This window comes from Oncorhynchus nerka, linkage group LG13 (genome assembly GCF_034236695.1).
Source record: "Oncorhynchus nerka isolate Pitt River linkage group LG13, Oner_Uvic_2.0, whole genome shotgun sequence".
Taxonomy (NCBI): Eukaryota; Metazoa; Chordata; class Actinopteri; order Salmoniformes; family Salmonidae; genus Oncorhynchus; species Oncorhynchus nerka.
This window is the reverse complement of record NC_088408.1, coordinates 81,319,000-81,344,015: the sequence shown is the minus strand read 5'-3', so window position 1 is coordinate 81,344,015 and position 25,016 is coordinate 81,319,000. Positions and strand designations below refer to the sequence as shown.

General features: G+C 42.6%; 1 protein-coding gene across 1 annotated transcript; it reads right to left on the bottom strand.

The window, feature by feature from the left end:
- Nucleotides 1–268: 268 nt before the first annotated feature.
- LOC115140250 (transmembrane protein 150A) lies at nucleotides 269–24,445 on the bottom strand. Its single transcript, XM_029678498.2, is given in 10 exon segments — nucleotides 269–2,826; nucleotides 4,146–4,323; nucleotides 8,703–8,830; nucleotides 12,033–12,100; nucleotides 21,974–22,060; nucleotides 22,223–22,270; nucleotides 22,517–22,608; nucleotides 22,611–22,654; nucleotides 22,657–22,773; nucleotides 24,340–24,445. Coding segments are annotated over 10 exon segments (1,098 nt in total). The 5' UTR covers nucleotides 24,377–24,445; the 3' UTR covers nucleotides 269–2,527.
- Between the last annotated feature and the right edge of the window lie 571 nt (nucleotides 24,446–25,016).

Below are 25,016 nucleotides of genomic sequence, written 5' to 3'. Positions count from 1 at the left end.
CACAATTGGTGGCTGACTAAATACTGTTTTCCCCCACTGTGTGTGTGTGTGTGTGTATATATATATATAATACATTTAAAAATGTTAAAGAAATAAACCTTGGTACTGACTTTGACACCCCCCCCCCCCCCCAAAAAAAAAAAAAAAATTGGTTTCGACGTTTAAAAATCATAAAATCGGTCGACCTCTGAGACGCTCTATAAATACATGCCCTGATCTCAACATGTACAGTATCTCACTCAGCACATTAATAACAGGCTTTGAGAAGTACCTTACAGAGATTGTATTTCTCACAGTATCCAAATAAGGCTTCCAAGGAACCAGCCTAGAATCCATCCATTTTCTTTCTCTCTGCATTGTTGGGAAGGGCCTGTAGGTAAGCATTTCACCGTTAGTCTACAAAGGTTGTTCACAACGCATGTGACATAACATTTGACTTAAAATAGTAGATATCCCTAATATATATATATATATTTCTTTCTTCTTCCAAATAAGACAGTTAAATGAGTAAAATTTGCACCTTTCAAAATGGATTGTAGCCAGTGGAGCCTGGCTCATAATGGCTAGAACGGAAGTCATGGAATGGCAAACTCCTGGAAACCATGTTTGATACCATTCCAGTCAAGCCATTACCACGAGCCCATCCACACCAATTAAGGTGCCACCAACCTGTGATTGTAGCCAACCAGTGGACTTTTAAATTGTGTACATTACATGTTGTACTATAGCTAAAACTGCAGATCAGAAATGAAGAGCAATATGTGAGATCTTTCTATGAATAGTTAAACACCTGGCAAAATGCAGAACTCCACTACTCTGGGATACACTTTGGCGGATGAATGGGCCATTACCGTACCAAACAAAGATTGAAAACAGTAAGGTGACCTAAAAAAAAAAAACAAGCCATGTAACCAGTAGGTAACAAGTGAGAGAAATTCAGAGGCAACATGAATAGGCAATATAAAACAAATCAAACAAGAGTGATTGAGACGCAGAGGTTGACCCAGTAAAAGAGGGGCAGAAAAGACCAGCAAGTTTGTGTGAGCATTCTGTCAGCTAGATAGCATTTTATAGATGTATGAAATGCTATGTACATCTATCTAGGGAATAACTAATATAATCACTAAACAGAGATAACATTTTAAACAATAAGAAATCAAGTCATATCACTTGCCCTTTTGAGGCCGCTATTAGAGGTCTTGGGCAGGTATTGTGCACAAAATGTGTAAATGTTTTTGTTAAATGACATTGCTAATTTCACAAATCCTTCTGCAGTTCATTTATACTTGATTGATCAATAAAAAGGTGTGCGTACAACCTGTTCAACTTGGTCTCAGGGCTAATCGTATTATTCTGTATGTAAATCTGAGACATCAATTATGTTAAGTTACATTATGAATGGAATAGCAGTCGTACAATATGATACAAATTAGAGGACCTATAGTATCATACGTGTTACCCGGTCGTACAATAGCATACGAATTGGAAGACAACTTATCTTGGAGGACGTATAGTATTGCACATCTTTATTTGAGACCAGGTTGCTTGTTGCACCATAACAAAGGAGAATTAACATTGGCAGTTAGGGGAACGAATGACAAAGGTTAGGTGGATTTGGTTACGTTTACAATCAGGGTTAGCTAAAATGCTATAGTTGTCCCTGACGTTTCTAAAACATGCAACCTTTGGCTTGCTAGTCTGTCGCGGGTTACGCCCACCCATCCTCTTTGACCAACCTCCCTACTTTAGTTTGTGTCAAGTAACTAAACCATTAGTAGGTATCATACGTCTTGGAGGTGCTCAGAAATACATTTAGTACATTTCGTATTGCTCTGAGGCCAGGCTGAACTGTCATGTACATAACAGTATACAATCTATCTATCTTCTCAAACATTCAATATTTTCTATTACGATGCATTAACATTGGCAGAGTACAGACAAAATAAAAAAACTCAGTCTGGTCAATCCAATGACACACTACTCTCTCATTCAAATTGTAGCGTGCAGAGTTGAATGGCATGAGAGACCGGGCCCCACCACAAGCCATGGCCAGGTAGAGGAAGTCTGTCAAATGTGGCAGAAAACAAAAGTTGGCATATAAAATAAAACCTTATTTTGTGTCTGTCATCCCAACATGTCAAGGATGAACACTGGCAAAAGCCTCAGTGACTGTTCAAACACTGATCTTTAAGAAAGAAGGTATCACGTCAGAGTGCAGAGAGGCCAGTAGCCATCTTGGAAACAGTCACAGCATCATCGCCCCTCATCATCCCAGATATGTATTCTTTGTGTAAGTGTTCCTTTCTGCTGATGAAGCGAAGGAAATTCGACCGTAGTGGAGAAGCGGATGGCTTATTAAAACACAAAAACCCAATACAGCAATACCGACCCGGTGCGTCAATCATATCTTGTGATTTTCAATGTCTTGTCTCCTCCCTCTGGCTGGCCAGTGCCATCATCGACTCCTGCTGCCTGTGTGGTGGTTCCCCTCTGCAGCAGTGTGGTGATCTCCTTTGCCCCTGCAGAGCTACAACATGGCTATGCTCTCTGGGGTGCAGTTGAGATGGGTGGATGTGCTGCTTCCTCCAGGGGACTTTAGGCCCTTGGCTCCCATGCCCAGCGACATGGCCCCGGCCGTGCCGCCCATCATGACCCCCGAGTGGTGGTGGGTCTGCTGCAGGCCGACCATCATGGTGTCGTTGGTGACCGTGCCAAACTCGTAGGTGAAGGTGCCGTAGAAGACAAGGATGTCCACGGTGAAGACCCACTCGCAGATGGCTGCTGCGTGCTGGAGAACAAAGCTCTCGTGGATGAAGAAGATACCACCTGGGGAAAGAGTTAAGGAGACGCAACAGCCCCATCGATGGAGGAAGAAAGGCCACATCAATAAATCCAAATGGGACACATCACCCGCAGAGGGGAGGGGACACCTCACACCAAATCGTAAATTGTATGCAGCAGACGACTCTTTTTGGTCTCTAGTATGGGGGATTGGAATATCTCTTTGTTACAGGGACATTTTGCCACCCAAAAACTCTAACGTCCAAAAGTGAACACTGGGACAATACATTTCAACATCTGAATGTGGGGAATGATGAGATGGAATATGGGAAATTAATGTCTATCATTAAAAGGTACAAAAGTGATATAACAAAAATTGGGTCTTCTCCTTAGTTTGTAAGTGTAAGGCTCTAACTGCCACCCGTTTTGGGTAAGAAGTAATGCATGTATTTACGTGTTGAAGGTCTTCCTTCGTTTAGTCTCTGTTGGACCCAGGCCTTTGTGAAAAGGGTTCGATTGGGTCTTCTCCTTAGTTTGTAAGTGCAAGGCTCTAACTGCCACCCGTTTTGGGTAAGCAGTAATGCATGTATTTACGTGTTGAAGGTCTTCCTTCGTTTTGTCTCTGTTGGACCCAGGGTAAGGTATTAGGATTACTGTGAGCGTAGTTCCCAAATAAATCCAAGTGTTGTCGCTCCATCTTTTTTAACAAGTGTCATATTGTGTTAGTCTGCTAGGTATCCATTTTCATCGTATTAAGTTTCTAATCAATAACCTATACCGTGTGTGTGTATATCCTGTGTTATCATTTAGTTAGTAAGTAATCAAATCAATGTGTGTGGTACGGAATGATCACCAAGACTCGGGTTTGTGCAGTTTCAAGAAGTCTGCGACGTTCAGAATGAGACTAATATGAAGTAATGATTAATAGCGGTTATCGAAAAACAGAAATCGAGTTTGTCAGGAAATGATAACGCTATAAACAACTTCCTCCGTGGTGCTCCAAACTCCTAACGAGTTAATAGTTACATGATCAATTTAATATTGGGTAACAATTAAAACATTGTTATTTGTTGGAATCAACGGTCATCCCATTAATTAAAGTCACAACACTATGCAGTACACTACTTTTGTCCAGAGCCCCATTCATCACAGACCGGAACTAGACGACCGCTTACGCGGTTTCACAGACTAGCCATTGCAAGGTTTCAATAGAGAAGAGAAATTACACATTAACTGTGCTTGATTTAAATTACATGACGCTATGGAGACATGATCAGTCACCTTTTATTAAATGGTGTAATCCATCATGACCAATATCTAATAACCTAACCCCACCACCAATCCCAGCGAGTCAGGAAGGATACTAAGGACAAGTGAGACCAGGGCTCCTGCGGCCAGCGCTACGCGGACGTGTGCCATCCAGTAGTCAAGGGCGGTGATGGCCATCCGGTAGGTGAGAACACACTGCAAGCACACGAAGAGCAGACCCGCTGGGAATGCCACGCCCGCGCCAACGTAGTGCAGAGACTTGGCATGGTCAACCTGCTCAGGGAGGGGGGGGTAAACAGGTTAATCCATTTTTTAAATTGAGATTGAAAACATACATTTTAATATACAAGTGAAGCTGCTCCGAATACCCAAATTCAATTGACTGTCCCCCTGAACCCGCCCACAAGACAAACTCAAAAACGTCACTCACAACAAAAGGGAGCTAACAAAGAAAATCCCTTTAACAACCAAAACAGAAAGGGATTCAAAAGGGGTTCCGAAAGGCACCCATGTGGGTGCACACTGAAAGTTGGCAAAGCCACTAGTAAGGGGTTATAAAAAAAATAAAGACACCCACCATGGATGTCCACTAGGTTTGCCTCCAAAAAGAAAAACTAAATAAAACAGGATAGGGAGTAAAAAGAATATGGAGCAAAAAAAAACACAAAAAAAACAGGAGAAACACCAAAACTCAGGCCTCGTTCAAAATCACACCTCAGTTTACATGAAGTGTAGCTCTCACCAACATCTCTCAAGCTCGCCTGGAGCACAGGGCCAGCCACTACACTTACCTAGATGGCATAGCAGTCAGACGTCTTTTGTCCTCGTCTTGTCCCGCCCGTGTATATATATTTACATCTTTCTTCGCATATCTTTTATATATTTTCTTTTCCAAAAACACTCCTGCAACCCGTCTCACCAATTAAAAAAAGTATTATTCACCTCAAATGTGAAATCCACAATAGAAGCTAGCCAGTTTACTGACTAACGGTTTGTGGTCATCAGCTATCCTTTAACTCGAAAAGCCATCGCCAGTTTTGTACAACGCGACTCACACCAGAACATACCGGACCTATTTTTCTCTCCATATCCCCGGATTTCAACCGCAAGTTCTGGACATTTACACATGGATCTCGCAGCTAGCTAGCTGCTATCCGTGTGACTATTGGCTTACGTCGATCCCGGAGCAAACATCAATTATTCCGGAGCTAGCCAGCTGAAGAGTTCCATCAGCCACTCCTGGGCTACAATCACCTATCCAGACCCGTTTTACTGCACCGGGCCTTCACGACTGGAATACCGACGTTATCTGCTGAGGGAGTTATCCAACTGGCCCCTCCGTCGCGACGTTACCTGAACGCCCATCTGCGGCCCGCTAATCATTAGCCGTCTTATCGGCTGCTATCGGAATAGGTCTATCGGACAATTTTTCTTGGATCACTATATCACCAACTGCATTGATCCCCTCTTCCACACGGAACCCCACTAATCTACCGACGGAAACACACGAGGTGGCTAAAAACAGACCTCCATCCTATGCTAGCTTGCTAAAGATGGCCCGGCTAGCTGTCTGAAACGCCGTGAACCCAATCAACCTCACTACTCAACGGACCCTTATGATTACTCGACTAAGCATGCCTCTCCTTAATGTCAATATGCCTTGTCCATTGCTGTTCTGGTTCGTGTTTATGGGCTTATTTCACTGTGGAGCCGCTAGCGCTGCTCATTACACCTTATCCAACCTTTCAGTTCCACCACCCACACATGCGATTACATCACCTGGTTTCAATGATGTTTCTAGAGACAATATCTCTCATCACTCAATACCTAGGTTTACCTCCACTGTATTCACATCCTCCCATACCTTTGTCTGTACATTATACCTTGAAGCTATTTTATCGCCCCCAGAAACCTCCTTTTACTCTGTTCCGGATGTTCTAGACGACCAATTCTCATAGCTTTTAGCCGTACCCTTATCCTACTCTGTTCCTCTGGTGATGTAGAGGTGAATCCAAGCCCTGCAGTGCCTAGCTCCATTCCTATTCCCCAGGCGCTCTCTTTTGATGTTAACATTAGGGAGGAGGCTTCTAAGTTTTTGTTATTCACTGCTTTAGCACACTCTGCCAACCCGGAAGCCAAGGTAGTTTTTTTTCAAGCAGAAATTTGCTTCCTGCAACACAAACTCAAAAAAGTTCTGGGACACTGTAAAGTCCATGGAGAATAAGAACTTCTCCTCCCAGCTGCCCACTGCACTGAGGATAGGAAACACTGTCACCACCGATTAAATCCACTATAATTGAGAATTTCAATAAGCATTTTTCTACAGCTGGCCATGCTTTCCACCTGGCTACCCCTACCCCTGTCAACAGCACTGCACCCCCCACAGAAACTCGCCCAAGCCTTCCCCATTTCTCCCAAATCCAATCAGCTGATGTTCTGAAAGAGCTGCAAAATCTGGACCCCTACAAATCAGCCGGGCTAGACAATCTGGACCCTTTCATTCTAAAATATCTGCAGAAATTGTTGCAACCCCTATTACTTACTTGCCTGTTCAACCTCTTTCGTGTCATCTGAGATTCCCAAAGATTGAAAAGCAGCTGCGGTCATCCCCCTCTTCAAAGGGGGGGGGGACACTCTTGACCCAAACTGCTACAGACCTATATCTATCCTACCCTGCCTTTCCAAGGTCTTCGAAAGCCAAGTCAACAGATTACCGACCATTTCGAATCCAACCATACCTTCTCCGCTATGCAATCTGGTTTCAGAGCTGGTCATGGGTGCACTTCAGCCACGCTCAAGGTCCTGAACGATATCTTAACCACCATCGATAAGAAACAATACTGTGCAGCCGTATTCATTGACCTGGCCAAGGCTTTCGACTGTCAATCACCACATTCTCATCGGCAGACTCGATAGCCTTGGTTTCTCAAATGATTGCCTCGCCTGGTTCACCAACTACTTCTCTGATGGAGTTCAGTGTGTCAAATCGGGGGGCCTGTTGTCCAGGCCTCTGGCAGTCTCTATGAGGGTGCCACAGGGCTCAATTCTTGGACCGACTCTCCTCTGTAAACATCAATTATGTCGCTCTTGCTGCTGGTGAGTCTCTGATCCACCTCTACGCAGACGAAACCATTCTGTATACTTCTGGCCCTTCTTTGGACACTTAACAACCCTTGAGACGAGCTTCAATGTCATACATCTCTCCTTCCAATGGCTCTTAAATACAAGTAAAATTAAATGCATGCTCTTCAACCGATCGCTGCCTGCACCTACACGCCCGTCCAACATCACTACTCTGGACGGTTTTGACTTAGGTATTTGTAGTTGTCCACATATTCTAGGTGCCTGGTTAGCCTGTAAACTCTCCTTCCAGACTCACATCAAACATCTCCAATCCAAAGTTAAATCTAGAATTGGGTTCCTATTTCACAACAAAGCATCCTTCACTCATGCTGCCAAACATACCCTTGTAAAGCTGACTATCCTACCGATCCTCGGCGATGTCATTTACAAAATAGCCTCCAATACCCTACTCAACAAATTTGATGCAGTCTACCACAGTGCAATCCGTTTTGTCACCAAAGCCCCATGTACTACCCACCACTGCGACCTGTACTCTCTCGTTTGCTGGCCCTCGCTTCATACTCGTCGCCAAACCCACTGGCTCCAGGTCATCTACAAGATCCTGCTAGGTAAAGTCCCCCCTCATCTCAGCTCGCTGGTCACCATAGCAGCACCCACTTGTAGCACGCGCTCCAGCAAGTAAATCTCTCTGGTCACCTCAAACTAATTCTCCTTCCAGTTCTCTGCTGCCAATGACTGGAACGAACTACAAAAATCTCAAACTGAAAACACTTATCTCCCTCACTAGCTTTAAGCACCAGCTGTCAGAGCAGCTCACAGATTACTGCACCTGTACATGTCCCATTTATAATTTAGCCCAAACTACCTCCCCCTACTGTATTTATTTAGCTCCTTTGCATCTCTACCTTGCACATTATTCTACTGCAAATCTACCATTCCAGTGTTTCGCCACCATGGCCTTTTTTTTCTTCTTTGCCTTTACCTCCCTTATCTCACCTCATTTGCTCACATCGTATATAGACTTACTTTTCTACTGTATGTTTGTTTTACTCCATGTGTAACTCTGTGCTGTTGTATGTGTCAAACTCCTTTGCTTTATCTTGGCCATGTCGCAATTGTAAATGAGAAGGTGAAATAAAACAAACTCCTAAATAGCACCTGGGCCAACACAGGTGAAACACCTTCCCACTAATGGGATAGCAACCAGCACAGGTGTAACATACTGACTGATGAGGTGACACCATGTGCTAACCAGCTATACGTGCTAAAGTCCAATCTTAAAACATTAAAAAAACAAAGCCTGTAACACCCACTTCTACCTACCCACACCGCTTGTTTTTAACCAATAGACAAATAGACAAAACAGGGAATCAGAAGGAGAATATAGCCACCACTTGATAATTGACAAAACTTTAAGTTGCTCTGGTTAAGAGTGTCTGCTGAAAAATGGTGGGGTGTAATTGACATCAGGTCATTGTGATAATACAGTCACAACTGGAGAGGAACTGGTAGCAGAGTTATGGAATCAAGATGTACTGTATGTCTAGAGAAGAATTGACGTGAATCACCTGGAAGTTTCCCACCATGACCAGTCCTACAGCATTGGTGCAGCCAGACAACAGGGCATTGGTGTTAATCCAGCAACCGTGGCTGTGCTCAATCACCTGGGCATAGCGCAGAAGGCACACCATCACCACTGGGGGGGAGAGCAAGAGAGATGGGATGAAGAGGAGCACAGGCAAAGGCAGCAGAGTGAGTGGTAATAAATAAGACAGAACAGGAAGTAATGGAGAAGGGTCATGGATGATTAAGGGGGGGGGGGGGCAATAATGGAGGAAAGGCCACATGCATTATTGATTAAAGACCAGAGCCCATTTCAAGCCCTTCTGCACATACTGCTGACTAGTGGCATACACCGACTGCTGACAAGTGGCATACACCGATTTGCTATGTAAATTCATCTAGACTAGATCAGTTAGGCCTATATAGGAAATTCTTAAATATTTGGTTTTGATAAAAGTTCACATTATACCTGTGGATTCAGCACCCGTTTCCTGTGTCATGGTGATAATGACTACAGTACTAAAAAGGAGATTATGTGAGGTGATATAATCTCCTTTGGGGAAAAAAATAAAAATGATAGCAAGTATAGGTATTTAATCACCACCTTCAGATCATTATCACCATGACACAGCAAAAGTATTATCTGTACTGTTGCACAAACAACCAACCTCTCGAATGAGCCAATGATCATATTTGGCCGATATTTCTACTGAGATAATGTTTTTATTATGCCCACCCAGCAGACTGTCGACCAATCGCGTTTATGGTTGTCATGCTGCGGCACGCGGTTGCTAAGCTAATCATCATGCAATCCCTTCTCAAAGTCAGTGTTCATGTCAAAAACATGCCTATTTTCCTTGAAAGTACGTAATGTCACAATTCTAAAGCTATATGATACTACAGATGGCAAGTCATTTTTTCTAGATCAACTTTAATATGGATGTAAACTATAAATATATCTGCAATGTAATTGTCTGCATAATTTAAAATCCCTCATACACAGTACCAGTTTGGACACACTCATTCAAGAGTTTCTCTTTATTTTTTACATTGTAGAATAATAGTGAAGATGCCAAACATATGACACACATATTGAAAGTGTTATACAAATCTAAATATTTTATATTTGAGATTCTTCAAAGTAGTCCCCCCTATGCCCCTAGCTTTGCACACTCTTGGCATTCTCTCAACCAGCTTCATGAGGTAGTCACCTGGAATGCATTTGAATTAACAGGTGTGCCTTGTAAAAGTTAATTTGTGGAATTGCTTTCCTTCTTAATGTGTTTGAGCCAATCAGTTGTGCTGTGACAAGGTAGGGTTGGTATACAGAAGATTTACCAAATAGGGCTAAGACCAAGTTCATATTATGGCAAGAACAGCTCAAATAAGCAAAGAGAAGAAACGACAGTCCATCATTACTTCAAGACATGAAGGTCAGTCAATTCGAAAATTAAGAACTTTGATAGTTTCTTCAAGTGCAGTAGCAAAAACCCTCAAGCGCTATGATGAAACTGGCTCTCATGAAGAACATTACAGGAGAGGAAGACCCAGAGTTACCTCTGCTGCAGAGGATAAGTTCATTAGAGTTACCAGCCTCAGAAATTGCAGCCCAAATAAATGCTTCAGAGTTCAACAGACACATCTCAACATCAACTGTTCAGAGGAGACTGCGTGAATCAGGCCTTCATGGTCAAATTGCTGCAAAGAAACCACTACTAAAGGACACCAATAAGAAGAGACTACTTGGGCCAAGAAATATGAGCAATGGACATTAGACTGATGGAAATCTGTCCTTTGGTTTGATGAGTCCAAATTTGAGATTTTTGGTTCCAACAGCCGTGTCTTTGAAACGCAGAGTAGGTGAATGGATGATCTCCCCATGTGTGGTTCCCACCGTGAAGCATGGAGGTTTGATGGTGTGGGGATGCTTTGCTAGTGACACTATCAGTGATTTATTTAGATTTCAAGTCACACTTAACCAGCATGGCTACCACAGCATTCTGCAGTGATACGCCATCCCTTCTGGTTTGCGCTTAGTGGGACTCTGTTTTCCAACAGGACAATGACACAACACACCTCCAGGTTGTGTAAAGGCTATTTGACCAAGAAAGAGAGTGATGGCGTGCTGCATCAGATAACCTAGCCTCGACAAAATCACCCAACCGAAATGAGATGTTTTGGGATGAGTTGGACCACAGAGTGAAGGAAAAGCAGCCAACAAGTGCTCAGCATATGTAGGAACCCTTCAAGACAGTTGGAAAAGCAGTCCAGGTGAAGCTGGTTGAGAGAAGGCCAAGTGCAAAGCTGACATCAAGGCAAAGGGTGGCTATTTATTTGTTTAACACTTTTTTGGTTATTACCTGATTACATAGATCATAGGTCTTCACTATTATTCTACAATGCAGAAAATAGTAAAAAGAGAAAAACCCTTGAATGAGTAGGTGTCCCAAATTTTGATACTGTATATACACTTTTTTTGTATAATTTTCTCCTAACCCTACCATCCCTCCCCTAATTGGAGTAAACTAATGGACAACACTTTCTACATACATTTTACAAGTCATTTTTTGTTTTTAATCCCATCCTTCAGCTACCCTCAAATCTCATCTCTGAAGACCATCCAGATGGCAAGTTAATTATCTCACATCTGAGAAAAGAGTAGCAATGTTGTACTTCTTGTTGCCGAAATTCTTGCTAATGTTGGGTTTTTGAGCTAGCGCACATTGACATAGCATGGGCAAAGTTTCCCCCATCCTCAAAAGTATATCTGCCATTCTGAATGTTAGACTCCACTCCGAGGCACATCAATCCGCAGGTTGAACATGGTGAGATTGTAGACGCCTAAATTGAGCGGTAAAGTCAAACTGCACTAACTAGCTACGTTACAGGCTGATAAGGTCTTTGGTTTTATTGCGTGGAGCTACATTAGTTAGCTAGCTACCTACCTAGCCAGCCAGCCCATAGAGCAACCATTGCATTGTGGATTTTGTAGTAGACTTGAGCTGTTACAGATTATCACAACGATTTTACTACCAGCCTTATTATAACGGCAAAATGAAACATTTGTTTGCCCCCCCCCCAAAAAAGTGTTATTTAACACTAAATTAAAGGAATGAGTGGCTTTGACCTCCAATACATCACTGATGAGTGATACAAAGGGCACAGCTTATTGTCAGTGTGAGTGATGACAGAAGAGGGGCTGCATCCCAAATGACACCCTATTAATCCCTACATAGGTCTCTGTTCAAAAGTAGTGCACTATGGGCCCAGGTCAAAAATAGTACTCTAAATCGTGAATAGTTTGCCATTTGGGATGGAGAAGAGGCTCTTCTTACCCATGAAGCCTCCGACGTTCCCGATCAGACTGAACAGACAGCTCTCAGGAGGGAAGGAGCCACATTTACTGTACGAGACACAAGAGGGAGGAAACAACATGTCACTCAAAACGCATAAGGAATCCACCCACAAGTTGACTAGGCCTATATTATGACCATGATTCAAATGTTAGGAAAAGGCATGCATGACAAGGTTGTTACTATTCCACCATTTCTCTTCTGGTACGGTTACAAGACTGTAGATTAACGTATTATTAGAGAGCGAGAGAGAAAGAGCGAGACCCTAATTGACAAACAAAAGCAGTCTTCTCATGCTTGGTTGATTTAAAAAAAAGCTTTGGACTCAATTTGGCATGAGTGTCTGCTATACAAATTGATGGAAAGCAGTGTTGGGTGGAAAACATGGCATTATAACATCCATGTACACAAACAAGTGTGCAGTTAAAATGGGCAATAAACACATCTTTCTTCAGGGCCAGGGGGTGAGACAGGGATGTAGCTTGAGCCCCACCCTCTAACACAGAGTGTAAAAAAACATTAGGAACACCTACCTAACATTGAGTTGCACCCCTTTTTGCCCTCAGAACAGCCTCAATTCATCGGGGCATGGAATACAAGGTGTCGAAAGTGTTCCATAGGGATACTGGCCCATGTTGACTCTAGAGGTCGACCGATTAATAGTAATGGCGAAAAAATTAGGGCCGATTTCAAGTTTTCATAACAATCGGAAATCTGTATTTTTGGACACCGATTTTGCCAATTTTTTTCAGCTCTTCCATTGTAGCATTGCCCTGTTTAGGACTTCAAGCCTATCAACTCCCGAGATTAGGCTGTTGTGAAATGGCTAGCTAGTTAGTGGGGTGTGCGCTAATAGCGTTTCAAAAGTCACTCGCTCCGAGACTTGGAGTGGTTGTTCCCCTTGCTCTGCATGTATAACGCTGCTTTGAGGGTGGCTGTTGTCAATGTGTTCCTGGTTCGAGCCCAGGTAGGAGCGAGGAGAGGGACGGAAGCTATACTGTTACACTGGCAATACTAAAGTGCTTATAAGAACATCCAATAGTCAAAGGTATATGAAATAGTCCTATAATAACAACTACAACCTAAAACTAATTACCTGGGATTATTGAAGACTCATGTGGCACATATTACACTTTTACTTTCTTCTCCAACACTTTGTTTTTGCATTATTTAAACCAAATTGAACATGTTTCATTATTTATTTGAGGCCAAATTTATTTTATTGATGTATTAAGTTAAATAAGTGTTCATTCAGTATTGTCATGAAATTGTCAAAATCATAATCGGTCGACCTCTAGTTGACTCCATTGCTTCCTACAGTTTTGTCAAGTTGCCTGTGTGTCCTTTGGGTGGTGGAACATTCTTGATACACATGGGGAAACTATTGAGCGTGGGAAAAAACAGCAGCGTTGCAGTTCTTGACACAAACCGGTGCACTTGGCACCTACTACTATACCTCATTCAAAAAGGAACTTAAATCTTTTGTCTTGCCCATTCACCATCTAAATGGCGCACATACACAACCCATGTCTCAATACTTAAAAATCTTTATTTAACCCATCTCCTCCCATTCATCTACACCAGAGGCTCCTCACAGAAGGGGAGGACCATCCTCCTCAGTGAATTTCAGAAACATTTTAGTGATTTATTTTTAACTAAATATATAGTCACGTCACTAAATAATTCATTAAAAATTTTTTTTTGTAATGTACGTCAACAGCACTCTGTAGGGTAGCACCATGGTGTAGCTGGAGGATAGCTAGTTTCCATCCTCTGGGTACATTGACTTACAGTTGAAGTCGGAGGTTTACATACACCTTAGCCAAATACATTTAAACTTTCACAATTCCTGACATTTAATCCTAGTCAAAATTCCCTGTCTTAGGTCAGTTAGGATAACCACTTTATTTTAAGAATGTGAAATGTCAGTATAATAGTAGAGAGAGATTTATTTCAGCTTGTACTTCTTTCATCACATTCCCAGTGGGTCAGAAATGTACATACACAATTAGTATTTGGTAGCATTGCCTTTAAAATTGTTGAACTTGGGTCAAACGTGTCAAGTAGCCTTCCACAAGCTTCCCACAATAAGTTGGGTGAATTTTGGCCCATTCCTCCTGACAGAGCTGGTGTAACAGTCAGGTTTGTAGGCCTCCTTGCTCCCACATGCTTTTTCAGTTCTGCCCACAAATTTTCTATGGGATTGAAGTCAGGGCTTTGTGATGGTCACTCCAATACCTTGACATTGTTGTCCTTAAGCCATTTTGCCACAACTTTGGAAGTATGCTTGGGGTCATTGTCCATTTGGAAGACCCATTTGCGACCAAGTTTTAACTTGATGTCTTGAGATGTTGCTTCAATATATCCACATAATTTATTCTTCGTGATGCCATCTATTTTGTGAAGTGCACCAGTCCCTCCTGCAGCAAAGCACCCCCACAACATGATGCTGCCACTTCCATGCTTCATGGTTGGGATGGTGTTCTTCAGCTTGCAAGCCTCCCCCTTTTTCCTCCAAACATAACAATGGTCATTATGGTCAAACAGTTCTATTTTTGTTTCATCAGACCAACGGACATTTCTCCAAAAAGTACAATCTTTGTCCCCATGTAGAGCTGCAAACCGTAGTCTGGCTTTTTTTTAATGGCGGTTTTGGAGCAGTGGCTTCTTCCTTGCTGAGAGGCCTTTCAGGTTATGTCAATATAGGACTAATTTTTACTGTGGATATAGATAGATACTTTCGTACCTGTTTCCTTCAGCATCTTCACAAGGTTCTTTGCTGTTGTTCTGGGATTGATTTGCACTTTTCACACCAAATACGTTCATTACTAGGAGACAGAACGAGTCTCCTTCCTGAGCGGTATGACGGCTGCGTGGTCTCATGGTGTTTATACTTGCGTACTATTGTTTGTACAGATGAATGTGGTACCTTCAGGCATTTGGAAACTGCTCCCAAGGAAGAACCAGACTTGGAGGTCTACAAATTTCTTCTGCGGTCTTGCCTGATTTCATTTTCCCATGATGTCAAGCAAAGAGGCAATGAGTTTGAAGGTAGACCTTGAAATACGTCCACAGGTACACATTCAGTTGACTCAAATGATGTCAATTAGGCTATCAGAATCTTCTAAAGCCATGACATCATTTTCTGGAATTTTACAAGCTGTTTATAGACAGTCAATGTAAGTGTATGTACAATTCTGACCCACTGGAATTGTGATACAGTGAATTAGAAGTGAAATAATCTGTCTGTAAACAATTGTTGGAAAAAGAAATGACTTGTGTCATGCAAAGTAGACGTCATAACTGACTTGCAAAGACTATAGTTTGATAATAAGAAATTTGTGGAGTGGTTGAAAAACAAGTTTTAATAACCCCAACCTAAGTGTATGTAAACTTCCAACTTCAATTGTAAATACAAAACCTAGGAGGCTCATGGTTTTCACTCCCTTCCACAGCAATTATGACAACTTCCGGAGGATGTCTTTGAACCTATCAGAGATCTTGTAGCATGAAATGACGTCCACCCAAATCAAAGGATCAGAGAATGAATGTAGTACTGAAAGTCTAAGCTGAAGCTATCTAGCACTGCAATGCATGTTGACTCAAAAAGACAATAGTTGAACAAAATAACAAAACTGGAATAAACATATCTGAATTTGTCCAATAGAAACGCTTGTTTGCAAATTTTGGACTAATGATCACACCCTAGATCAGCTAGATGCAGGCAAGAGTGTGCAAGGCGGTATTGAAAGTGTCACTGTCACCTTGATTACTCAAATCTCTCTCAACCAGTGCACAGACAAACTCTTGTTGCTTTGTTGTAGCAACCTCTTGATGGGTATAGGGAAAATTCGAGTATCATGTAGTAGTGTAACAGTATAACTTTAGACCGTCCCCTCGCCCATACCCGGGCGTGAACCAGGGACCCTCTGCACACATCAACAACAGTCACCCACGAAGCCGATTGAAACACTATTTAGCGCGCACCACCGCTGACTAGCTAGCAGTTTCACATCTGTTACACTAGCCTAAACCTATCAATGTCATATTGAGCTCGGTGAATGGAATATGAATGAGTCATCCAATATGCTGTAATATAAATTAAGCATTGATACATAGAAAATGTAATTAAAATAAAACAGTAATACCTTATTTACATAAGTACTCAGACCCTTTGCTAGGAGACTTGAAATTGAGCTCTGGTGCATCCTGTTCACATTGATCATCCTTGAGATGTTTCGAGAACTTACCTGTGGTAAATTCAATTGATTGGACATGATTTGGATAGGCACACACCTGTCTATATAAAAAGGTCCCACAATTGACAATGCATGTCAGAACAAAAACCAAGCCATGAGGTCAAAGGAATTGTCCATAGCGCTAACAGACAGGATTGTTTGAGGCACAGATCTTTTTTTGAAGAATTGAAGGTCCCAAAGAATACAGTGGCCTACATCATTAAATTGATAGGTTTGAAACCAGCAAGACTCTCCCTAGAGCTGGCTACTCAGCCAAACTGAGCAATCAGGGGAGAAAGGCCTTGGGGAGGTGACCAAGAACCCGATGGTCACTGACAGAGCTCCAGAGTTCCTCTATAGAGAGGGGAGAACCTTCCAGAAGTACAACCATCTCTGTAGCACTCCACCATTTTATGGTAGAGCAGCCAGACTGAAGCCACTCCTCAGTAAAAGGCACATGACAGACCCCTTTGGAGTTTGCCAAAAGGAACCTAAAGACTCTCAGACCATGAGAACCTAGATTCACTGGTCTGATGAAACCAAGATTGAACTCTTTGGCCTGAATGCCAAACGTCACATCTGGAGGAAACCTGACACCATCCCTTAAGTGAAGCATGATGATGGCAGCATCATGCCGTGGGGATGTTTTTCAGCGGCAGGGACTGGGAGATTAGTCAGGATCGAGGGAAAGTACAGATCCTTGATGAAAACCTGCTCCAAAGTGCTCAGGACCTCAGACTGGGTCAAAGGTTCACCTTTCAACAGGACAACGACCCAAAGCACACAGCCAAGACAATGCAGGAGTGGCTTCAGGACAAATCTCTGAATGTCCTTGAGTGGCCCAGACAGAACATCTCTGAAGAGACCTGAAAACAGTTGTGCAGTGACACTCCCATCCAACCTGACAGAGGTTGAGCGGACCTGCAGAGAAGAATGGGAGAAACTCCAAATACAAATGTGCCAAGCTTGTAGTGTCATACCCAAGAAAACTCGAGGCTGTAATCACTGCCAAAGGTGCTTCAACAAAATACTGAGTAAAGAGTCTGAATACTTATGTATTAAATAAAAAATATCACATATCTTAGAACCGGTTTTTGCTTCTTCATTATGGGGTAGTGTGTGTAGATTGAGAGGGGAAACGATTTAATCCATTTTAGAATAAGACTAACCTAACAAAATGGGTCTAAATACTTTCCGAATGCACTGTATATCAATGAATTGTCGAGAACACTAGAACAGCCTTACCCTACTGCAGCCTTACCCTACTGGACCTGGAAATCAAATGCCTGTCTGCAGAATATCTGGTGTGTCAGTCCCTAACCAAGAAGGGCCTACAGCAGCACCTAAGCTTCTGCACAGATTCTGGCCCTGACAGTAAATCTCAGGAAGACAAAAATAATGGTGTACCAAAAAAGGTCCAGTAGCCAGGACAACAATTTTCAGTGGTATTGTTAACAAGCACACCCACATAAAGAAAATGAAAAACCGGTTCAGCCTCTGGTTTGACCGTGATCTTGCAGGGTTACTCCACCTCAAGAATTGCATTTAGCGAAAGGCTTGGCATACGCATACCCAGGCTGACTGGCTATCGTTCAGGGAAATGAGTAATAAGTGCACTCAGGATATACAGAAGGCCAAAGTTGGTGACTTAAAGGAGAAGTTCTCTCTCTGTGGGTCTAACCCCAATAAGTTCTGGTAAACGGTTAAAAACCAGGAGAATAAGCCATGCTCCGCAGCTGCCCATGTCCCTTAACGTAGATGTGGTTGTTACTAACAAGAAGCAAGAAGCACATGCCTCCTTGCCCGTCCAACATTTCCCGTCCAACATTTCCTCATCTCCCACCCCTTCTAATTCGACTAGACCCGATGCTTCTCCCTTTTTTTCCCCTTCTCCGCTACAAAGTTTCTCCCTGCAGACGGTCACTGAGTCCGAAGTGCTAAAGGAGCTCCTTTAACTTGACCCCCCCCCAAAAAACATCTGGGTCAGATGGTTTAGACCCTTCTTTAAGGTTGCTGCCCCTATCATCGCTAAGACTGTCTCTCCTTTCTGGGGAGGTTCCCATTGCTTGGAAGGCAGCCATGGTTCATCCTATATTTAAAAAAGGGGGAGATCAAGCTGATCCTAACTGTTATAGGCCTATTTCTATATTGCCCTGTTTATCTGACTGGCTTTCTTGATGTCTATAGTTCTCTGGTATGCAATCTAGTTTCCGCTCAGGTTATGGATGTGTCACTGCAACCTTAAAGGTCTTCAATGATGTCACCATTGCCCTTGATTCTAAGCAATGTTGTGCTGCTATTTTTATTGACTTGGCCAAAGCTTTTGATGTCTCTGAGGGGTCTTTGGCCTGGTTTGCTAACTACTGCTCTCAAAGAGTGCAGTGCATAAAGTCAGAACATCTGCTGTCTCAGCCACAGGGTGTACCCCAAGGCTCAATCCTAGGCCCCACGCTCTTCTCAATTTACATCAACAACATAGCTCAGGCAGTAAGAAGTTCTCTCATCCATTTATATACAGATGATACAGTCATACTCAGCTAGCCCCTCCCCGGATTTTGTGTTAAACGCTCTACGACAAAGCTTTTAGCGTCCAACAAGCTTTCTCTGCCCTTAACACATCCAAAACATAGGTAATGTGGTTTGGTAAGAACAATGTCCCTCTTCCCACAGGTGTTATTACTACCTCTAAGGGTTTAGAGCTTGAGATCGTCAACTCATACAAGTACTTGGGAGAATGGCGAGATGGTACACTGTTCTTCTCGCAGCACATATTAAAGCTGCAGGCTAAAGTTAAAATCTAGACTTGGTTTCCTCTATCATAACTGCTTCTCTTTCACCCCAGCTGTCAAACTAACCCTGATAAAGATGACCATCCTACCCATACTAGAATACAGAGACGTAATGTATAGATCGGCAAGTAAGGGTGCTCTCGAGCGGCTAGATGTTCTTTACCTTTAGGCCATCTGATTTGCCTCCAATGCTCCTTATAGGACACATCACTGCACTCTCTATATGCCCTCTATGGTTGTGAGGTTGTGGTCCACTCACCAACCAATAATTCACAAAATGGCATCAACATCCAATTGAGACTACACAAAATATATTTTTGTACATCGCAAACAATGTATACAGAGCAGAATTAGGACTTCACCCACTAGTTAACAAAGTCCAGAAAATATATCTTAAATTCTACAACCATCTAAAAGGAAGCGATGCTCACACATCCTATGACAAAGCCATCACCTACAGAGAGATGAACCTAGAGAAGAGTCCCCTCAGCCAAATGGTTCTGGGGCTCTGTTTAAAAACACAGACAGAACCCACAAAGCTCCAGGACAACAACACAATTAGACCCAACCTAATTATAAGAATGCAAAAAGAAAACAGACAAAATTAGAAGAAACAAATCCAGAAAAATCACATTGTAGGATTTTCTATTTATTTATTTGCAAATTATAATGGAAAATAAGTATTTGGTCACCTACAAACAAGCAAGATTTCTGGCTCTCAAAGACCTGTAACTTCTTCTTTAAGAGGCTCCTCTGTCCTCCACTCGTTACCTGTATTAATGGCACCTGTTTGAACTTGTTATCAGTATAAAAGACACCTGTCCACAACCTCAAACAGTCACACTCCAAACTCCACTATGGCCAAGACCAAAGAGCTGTCAAAGGACACCAGAAACAAAACTGCAATTATTAGGAAATGGAAGACATACAAGACTACTGATAATCTCCCTCGATCTGGGGCTCCACGCAAGATCTCACCCCGTGGGGTCAAAATGATCACAAGAACAGTGAGCAAAAATCCCAGAATCACATGGGGGGACCTAGTGAATGACCTGCAGAGAGCTGGGACCAAAGTAACAAAGCCTACCATCAGTAACACACTACGCCGCAGGGACTCAAATCCTGCAGTGCCAGACGTGTCCCCCTGCTTAAGCCAGTACATGTCCAGGCCCGTCTGAAGTTTGCTAGAGAGCATTTGGATGATCCAGAAGAAGATTGGGAGAATGTCATATGGTCAGATGAAACCAAAATATAACTTTTTGGTAAAAACTCAACTCGTCGTGTTTGGAGGACAAAGAATGCTGAGTTGCATCCAAAGAACACCATACCTACTGTGAAGCATGGGGTGGAAACATCATGCTTTGGGGCTGTTTTTCTGCAAAGGGACCAGGACGACTGATCCGTGTAAAGGAAAGACTGATCCGTGTAAAGGAAAGAATGAATAGGGCCATGTATCGTGAGATTTTGAGTGAAAACCTCCATCAGCAAGGGCATTGAAGATGAAACGTGGCTGGGTCTTTCAGCATGACAATGATGCCAAACACACCGCCCGGGCAACGAAGGAGTGGCTTCGTAAGAAGCATTTCAAGGTCCTGGAGTGGCCTAGCCAGTCTCCAGATCTCAACCCCATAGAAAATCTTTGGAGGGAGTTGAAAGTCTGTGTTGCCCAGCAACAGCCTCAAAACATCACTGCTCTAGAGGAGATCTGCATGGAGGAATGAGCCAAAATACCAGCAACAGTGTGTGAAAACCTTGTGAAGACTTACAGAAAAGGTTCGCTGTCATTGCCAACAAAGGGTATATAACAAAGTATTGAGATAAACTTTTGTTATAGTGGTTAGAGCGTTGGACTAGTAACCGGAAGGTTGCAAGTTCAAACCCCCGAGCCGACAAGGTACAAATCTGTCGTTCTGCCCCTGAACAGGCAGTTAACCCACTGTTCCTAGGCCGTTATTGAAAATAAGAATTTGTTCTTAACTGACTTGCCTGGTTAAATAAAGGTAAAAAAAAATAAAATAAAATACTTATTTCCCACCATAATTTGTAAATAAATTCTTTAAAAATCCTACAATGTGATTTCCTGGATTTTTTTCCTCTCATTGTCTGTCATAGTTGAAGTGTACCGATGATGAAAATTACAGGCCTCTCATATTTTTAAGTGGGAGAACTTGCACAATTGGTGGCTGACTAAATACTTTTTTGCCCCACTGTATTTCCCACAGACTCAAAGAAATTGAAAACATTGATCAACTCCCATACCGGTTAGATGATGAACAAACCAACTCCGTGCGTGTGCAGGTTGAGTTTGTCTATCCACACCAGGCGCAATCAGGACACGCAGGTTGAAATTTCAAAATTAACTCTGAACCAACTATTTTAATTTGGGGTCGAAAAACACATTAAACATTCATGGACATTTAGCTAGCTAGCTAATTTGTCCTGGGATAAAAATATTGGCTAGTTATTTTACCTGAAATGTACAGTCTTTTCTGGATCGTTGTAGAATATCGGCCTATTTTGAGTCACAACATCGTGTGTTTATACTCTGACAATGAATCCACAGATTAAAAGGGGAAACCTAGTTAGTTTAGGTTGGCAACCAACTTTAAGATGTACTACTGCAACCAACCGGACTGGTGTGGACCTTGTTCATCTTTCAATCACCCACATGTATATTCTCCTAAAAACCAATGAGGAGATGGGAGATGCAGGACTTGCAGTGCATCAAGTGTCTATTTTAGCGCCTAGCCACACTAACACTCATTGATGCGCACATGCAGTTTTGATGAAATGATTGAACATGTGTACATTATTTTGCAATGCTCACACACAAAACGCAGCAGGTGTGGTCAGCATGAAAGGTGAGAGAGAGCAAGCGAACAAAGGAATGTGAGACCTGATGAGGGGGATGTCCTGTATGGTGCAGCACGTCTTAGGGAAGCCTGGCCTGGCCATCTCCTCTGTACATGTCACATTGTAGGACCTGCACACAAGACACCATTTTGGGACGGAATTAGCCCTTTGTTCAGTCAAGCAGATGATATACTGTAGTATCAAGTCAATGTAGGCTATAAATCCAAAGACAAAACGGGGTCTTCTTTACTCCCATAAATGTTTATATGAAACTCACTGAAGGGTCACTCACCAGTTCTCCACAGGACAAACGTGATGATTCATCACAGCCATGGCGTAGCTGTGGGGGAAAACAAACACATCAATGACTTAAACATTAACATTATGGACTGGATTTCTGGATATATATTAAGCCTAGTCCTGGACTAAAAATGTAGATTCTCCATTAAGCATGCTTTTTAAAATCCAGAACTGGGCTTAATCAGTGTCCAAGAAACTAGATATCAATGTTTCTCTGTCAATCACTTTCTAGTACACCCTTAGTAAGGAAACAAATGTAACTGGAGCCTAGTATTTGAGAACTCACACTATCCATATTCCTGTGATGGAGAAGGCAGAGAGGCTGACAGGCAAGACGATCCAGGCAGTCATTGGACTGGCAGTGGACTGCTGTCCAATCTTTGTTCAAAGCATGAGGGAGAGGAGGGCTTCAGGCTGGACAAGGCAGACAATAAGGGGACAAGGTGGGGACACTAACAGGCAGGGAGGACAGACATGGGGGGGGCATGAAAGGAAGACAGGGGGATGGCACACTGCTTGTGTTATGACGCTCGATGCCTGCAGCTGTCTTTACCACAGAGCAGGGAGTGAGAGAGTTGAACAAAAGGCCAAATGTGAGCAGAGAAGAAAAGAGGGGCAGGGGAGAAAGAACAATGAGGCATAGTATTTGTAGTTTCTTTTTCAGTAGGGTGACTTCACTTTCTTTAGTTGCCTGAAAAAAATGTCAGACATCAGGAAGTCTAAAATCAGGTATCCTAGGTCTAGGAAAATCACACCACAATAACATTTAAAAGTTTATTAATTTAGCAGACACTCTTATTCAGAGCGACTTACAGGAGCATAAGGTTAAGTGCCTTGCTCAAGAACACAACAGATTTTTCACCTAGTCGGCTCAGGGATTCGAACCAGCGACCTTTCAATTACTGGCCCAACACTCTGTCAAAATCACCCTTTGTCAGTATAACCTACAGACGAAAACAAAATCTGATTGGCATTGCTATACTAAAATTAGTGTGTTGACTGACATTATAAGCAGTGTCATTTTGCAGTTTAGTCCTGTACAGTTTCAACCTTCTCTCAGACTCACAGGGATTAGAATGAACTAAGAATGATCACACTGTAACTAAAAACAAGCTCCTGGTTTTCCATGATCACATTAGAAAACAGACTAAGACTTAGGTTAAAGGGGTAGTTTAGTTCTCAAGTAGTACTGAAATACAGTATATTTTATACAATGTGGGGGGCAGTAGAGATACTGAGAGCTCATCTCAGTGACAAATGAGAGAGGCCATTGTTTCCTGATACATTTACACAGGGAAGAGATAATAGAGAGGTTCATGACAGAATATTTCCTGTCTAGGATTGATCAATTTCCCCATTTAGCTGGATATCTCTTCTCAAGTCTCACAATTATCAACCCCCACTGTTACTGAAGCATCGGACTTGGCTAGGGCAGGGGTCCCGCTCTATCGTGCTAGGCTAATTCATTTGAGGTCCAACTGCAGCAAGCAACAATTATTGGGTTTTCTAGCTGACTGATGTTGAAATTGAGTAGCTATGATACATTGTTGCACTGTGGCTGGCATGGATGATCAGATAATCATTGTCAGAACACCGGCTGTTAGCCAGCTATCAAGCCAACCTTAGCTAACCGCTAACTAATTAAAGCTAGTCTCAAATGATTGGCAGTACACCCTGCAAGTGTGACAGGTAAACTAGCCACCTACAGTAGGATCAAATGCATTACCTAGCTACCAACAGTAGTTAATGCATTTGATCCTATTAACGTTAAATCGTTACTCCTAGTTAGCTAACGACATAGCATCTTGTTTCGCTAACCAACGTCAGTCCATACGCAAACGAACGTAAGCTAACTAGTCAACACTGCTACTAGCTAACAAGTTAAAGTGGGGGTTGTGTACCGGTAACGCTGGGTAAAGTGTGTTCACTGACAGACAGCTGGTTCATGCTGGCTAAATAATTATTATCCCCTTTCTCCAAAGCAAGTAGCTAGCTGGCGGACTGGACAATTGAACAAAATAGAGGGGTTGGTTTTGGCTAGTTTTGACCCCGCATACAAGTTAAACGTCCACAACAGTAGCACATATAATGAAACCACTATGTACATACCCCAGATCCCCGCTATTCCCACCACGAACCTCAACATTGGTTTCCCTTTAAAACGGGCCCCTCCACTCAATCGTGCGTGCCACTCTTCTGCCTCTTCTTCTTCTTCTGTGGGTTTTATGGCAGACTATTACCTAAAAAGTTTTAATGCGCCACCAACTGGACGGGTTGAAATCAAAACAAGGTACAAAAAGAAGATCCATATGTGATTGTGAAACTAACTTAATTCACCAAAATAAAAAATAGTACATTGACAAAACAAAACTCCCACTTCTTCCTTCTTTCAATTCTCCATATCTACCTTCTCAGGCTTGAGGACCTGAGGGTGGTACAGTTTGTGACAATATTCCATGTAAAAGAGGAGAGGCGCTGTTGTTCCTTCTTCACCACACTGTCTGTGTGCGTGGACCATTTCAGTTTGTCTGTGATATAAACACAGACAAACTTAAAATCCAACACCATGGACTTTTCAAGTGCACCATTCAAACCCTCAACCCGTTTAACAGCTGCTCTGGATAGCCCTGACTTTGGCCACCTCATTCTCTTTCACCCTTGTGGGACATTCGAAAGAAGTGGCTTCATGGTTCCCACCACAATTACAACATGTCCCATTTTCATCACTTTTATAACACATATGATCTTTTCCACAACTTGGACATCTCGGCTTCTCCCTTCTGAAA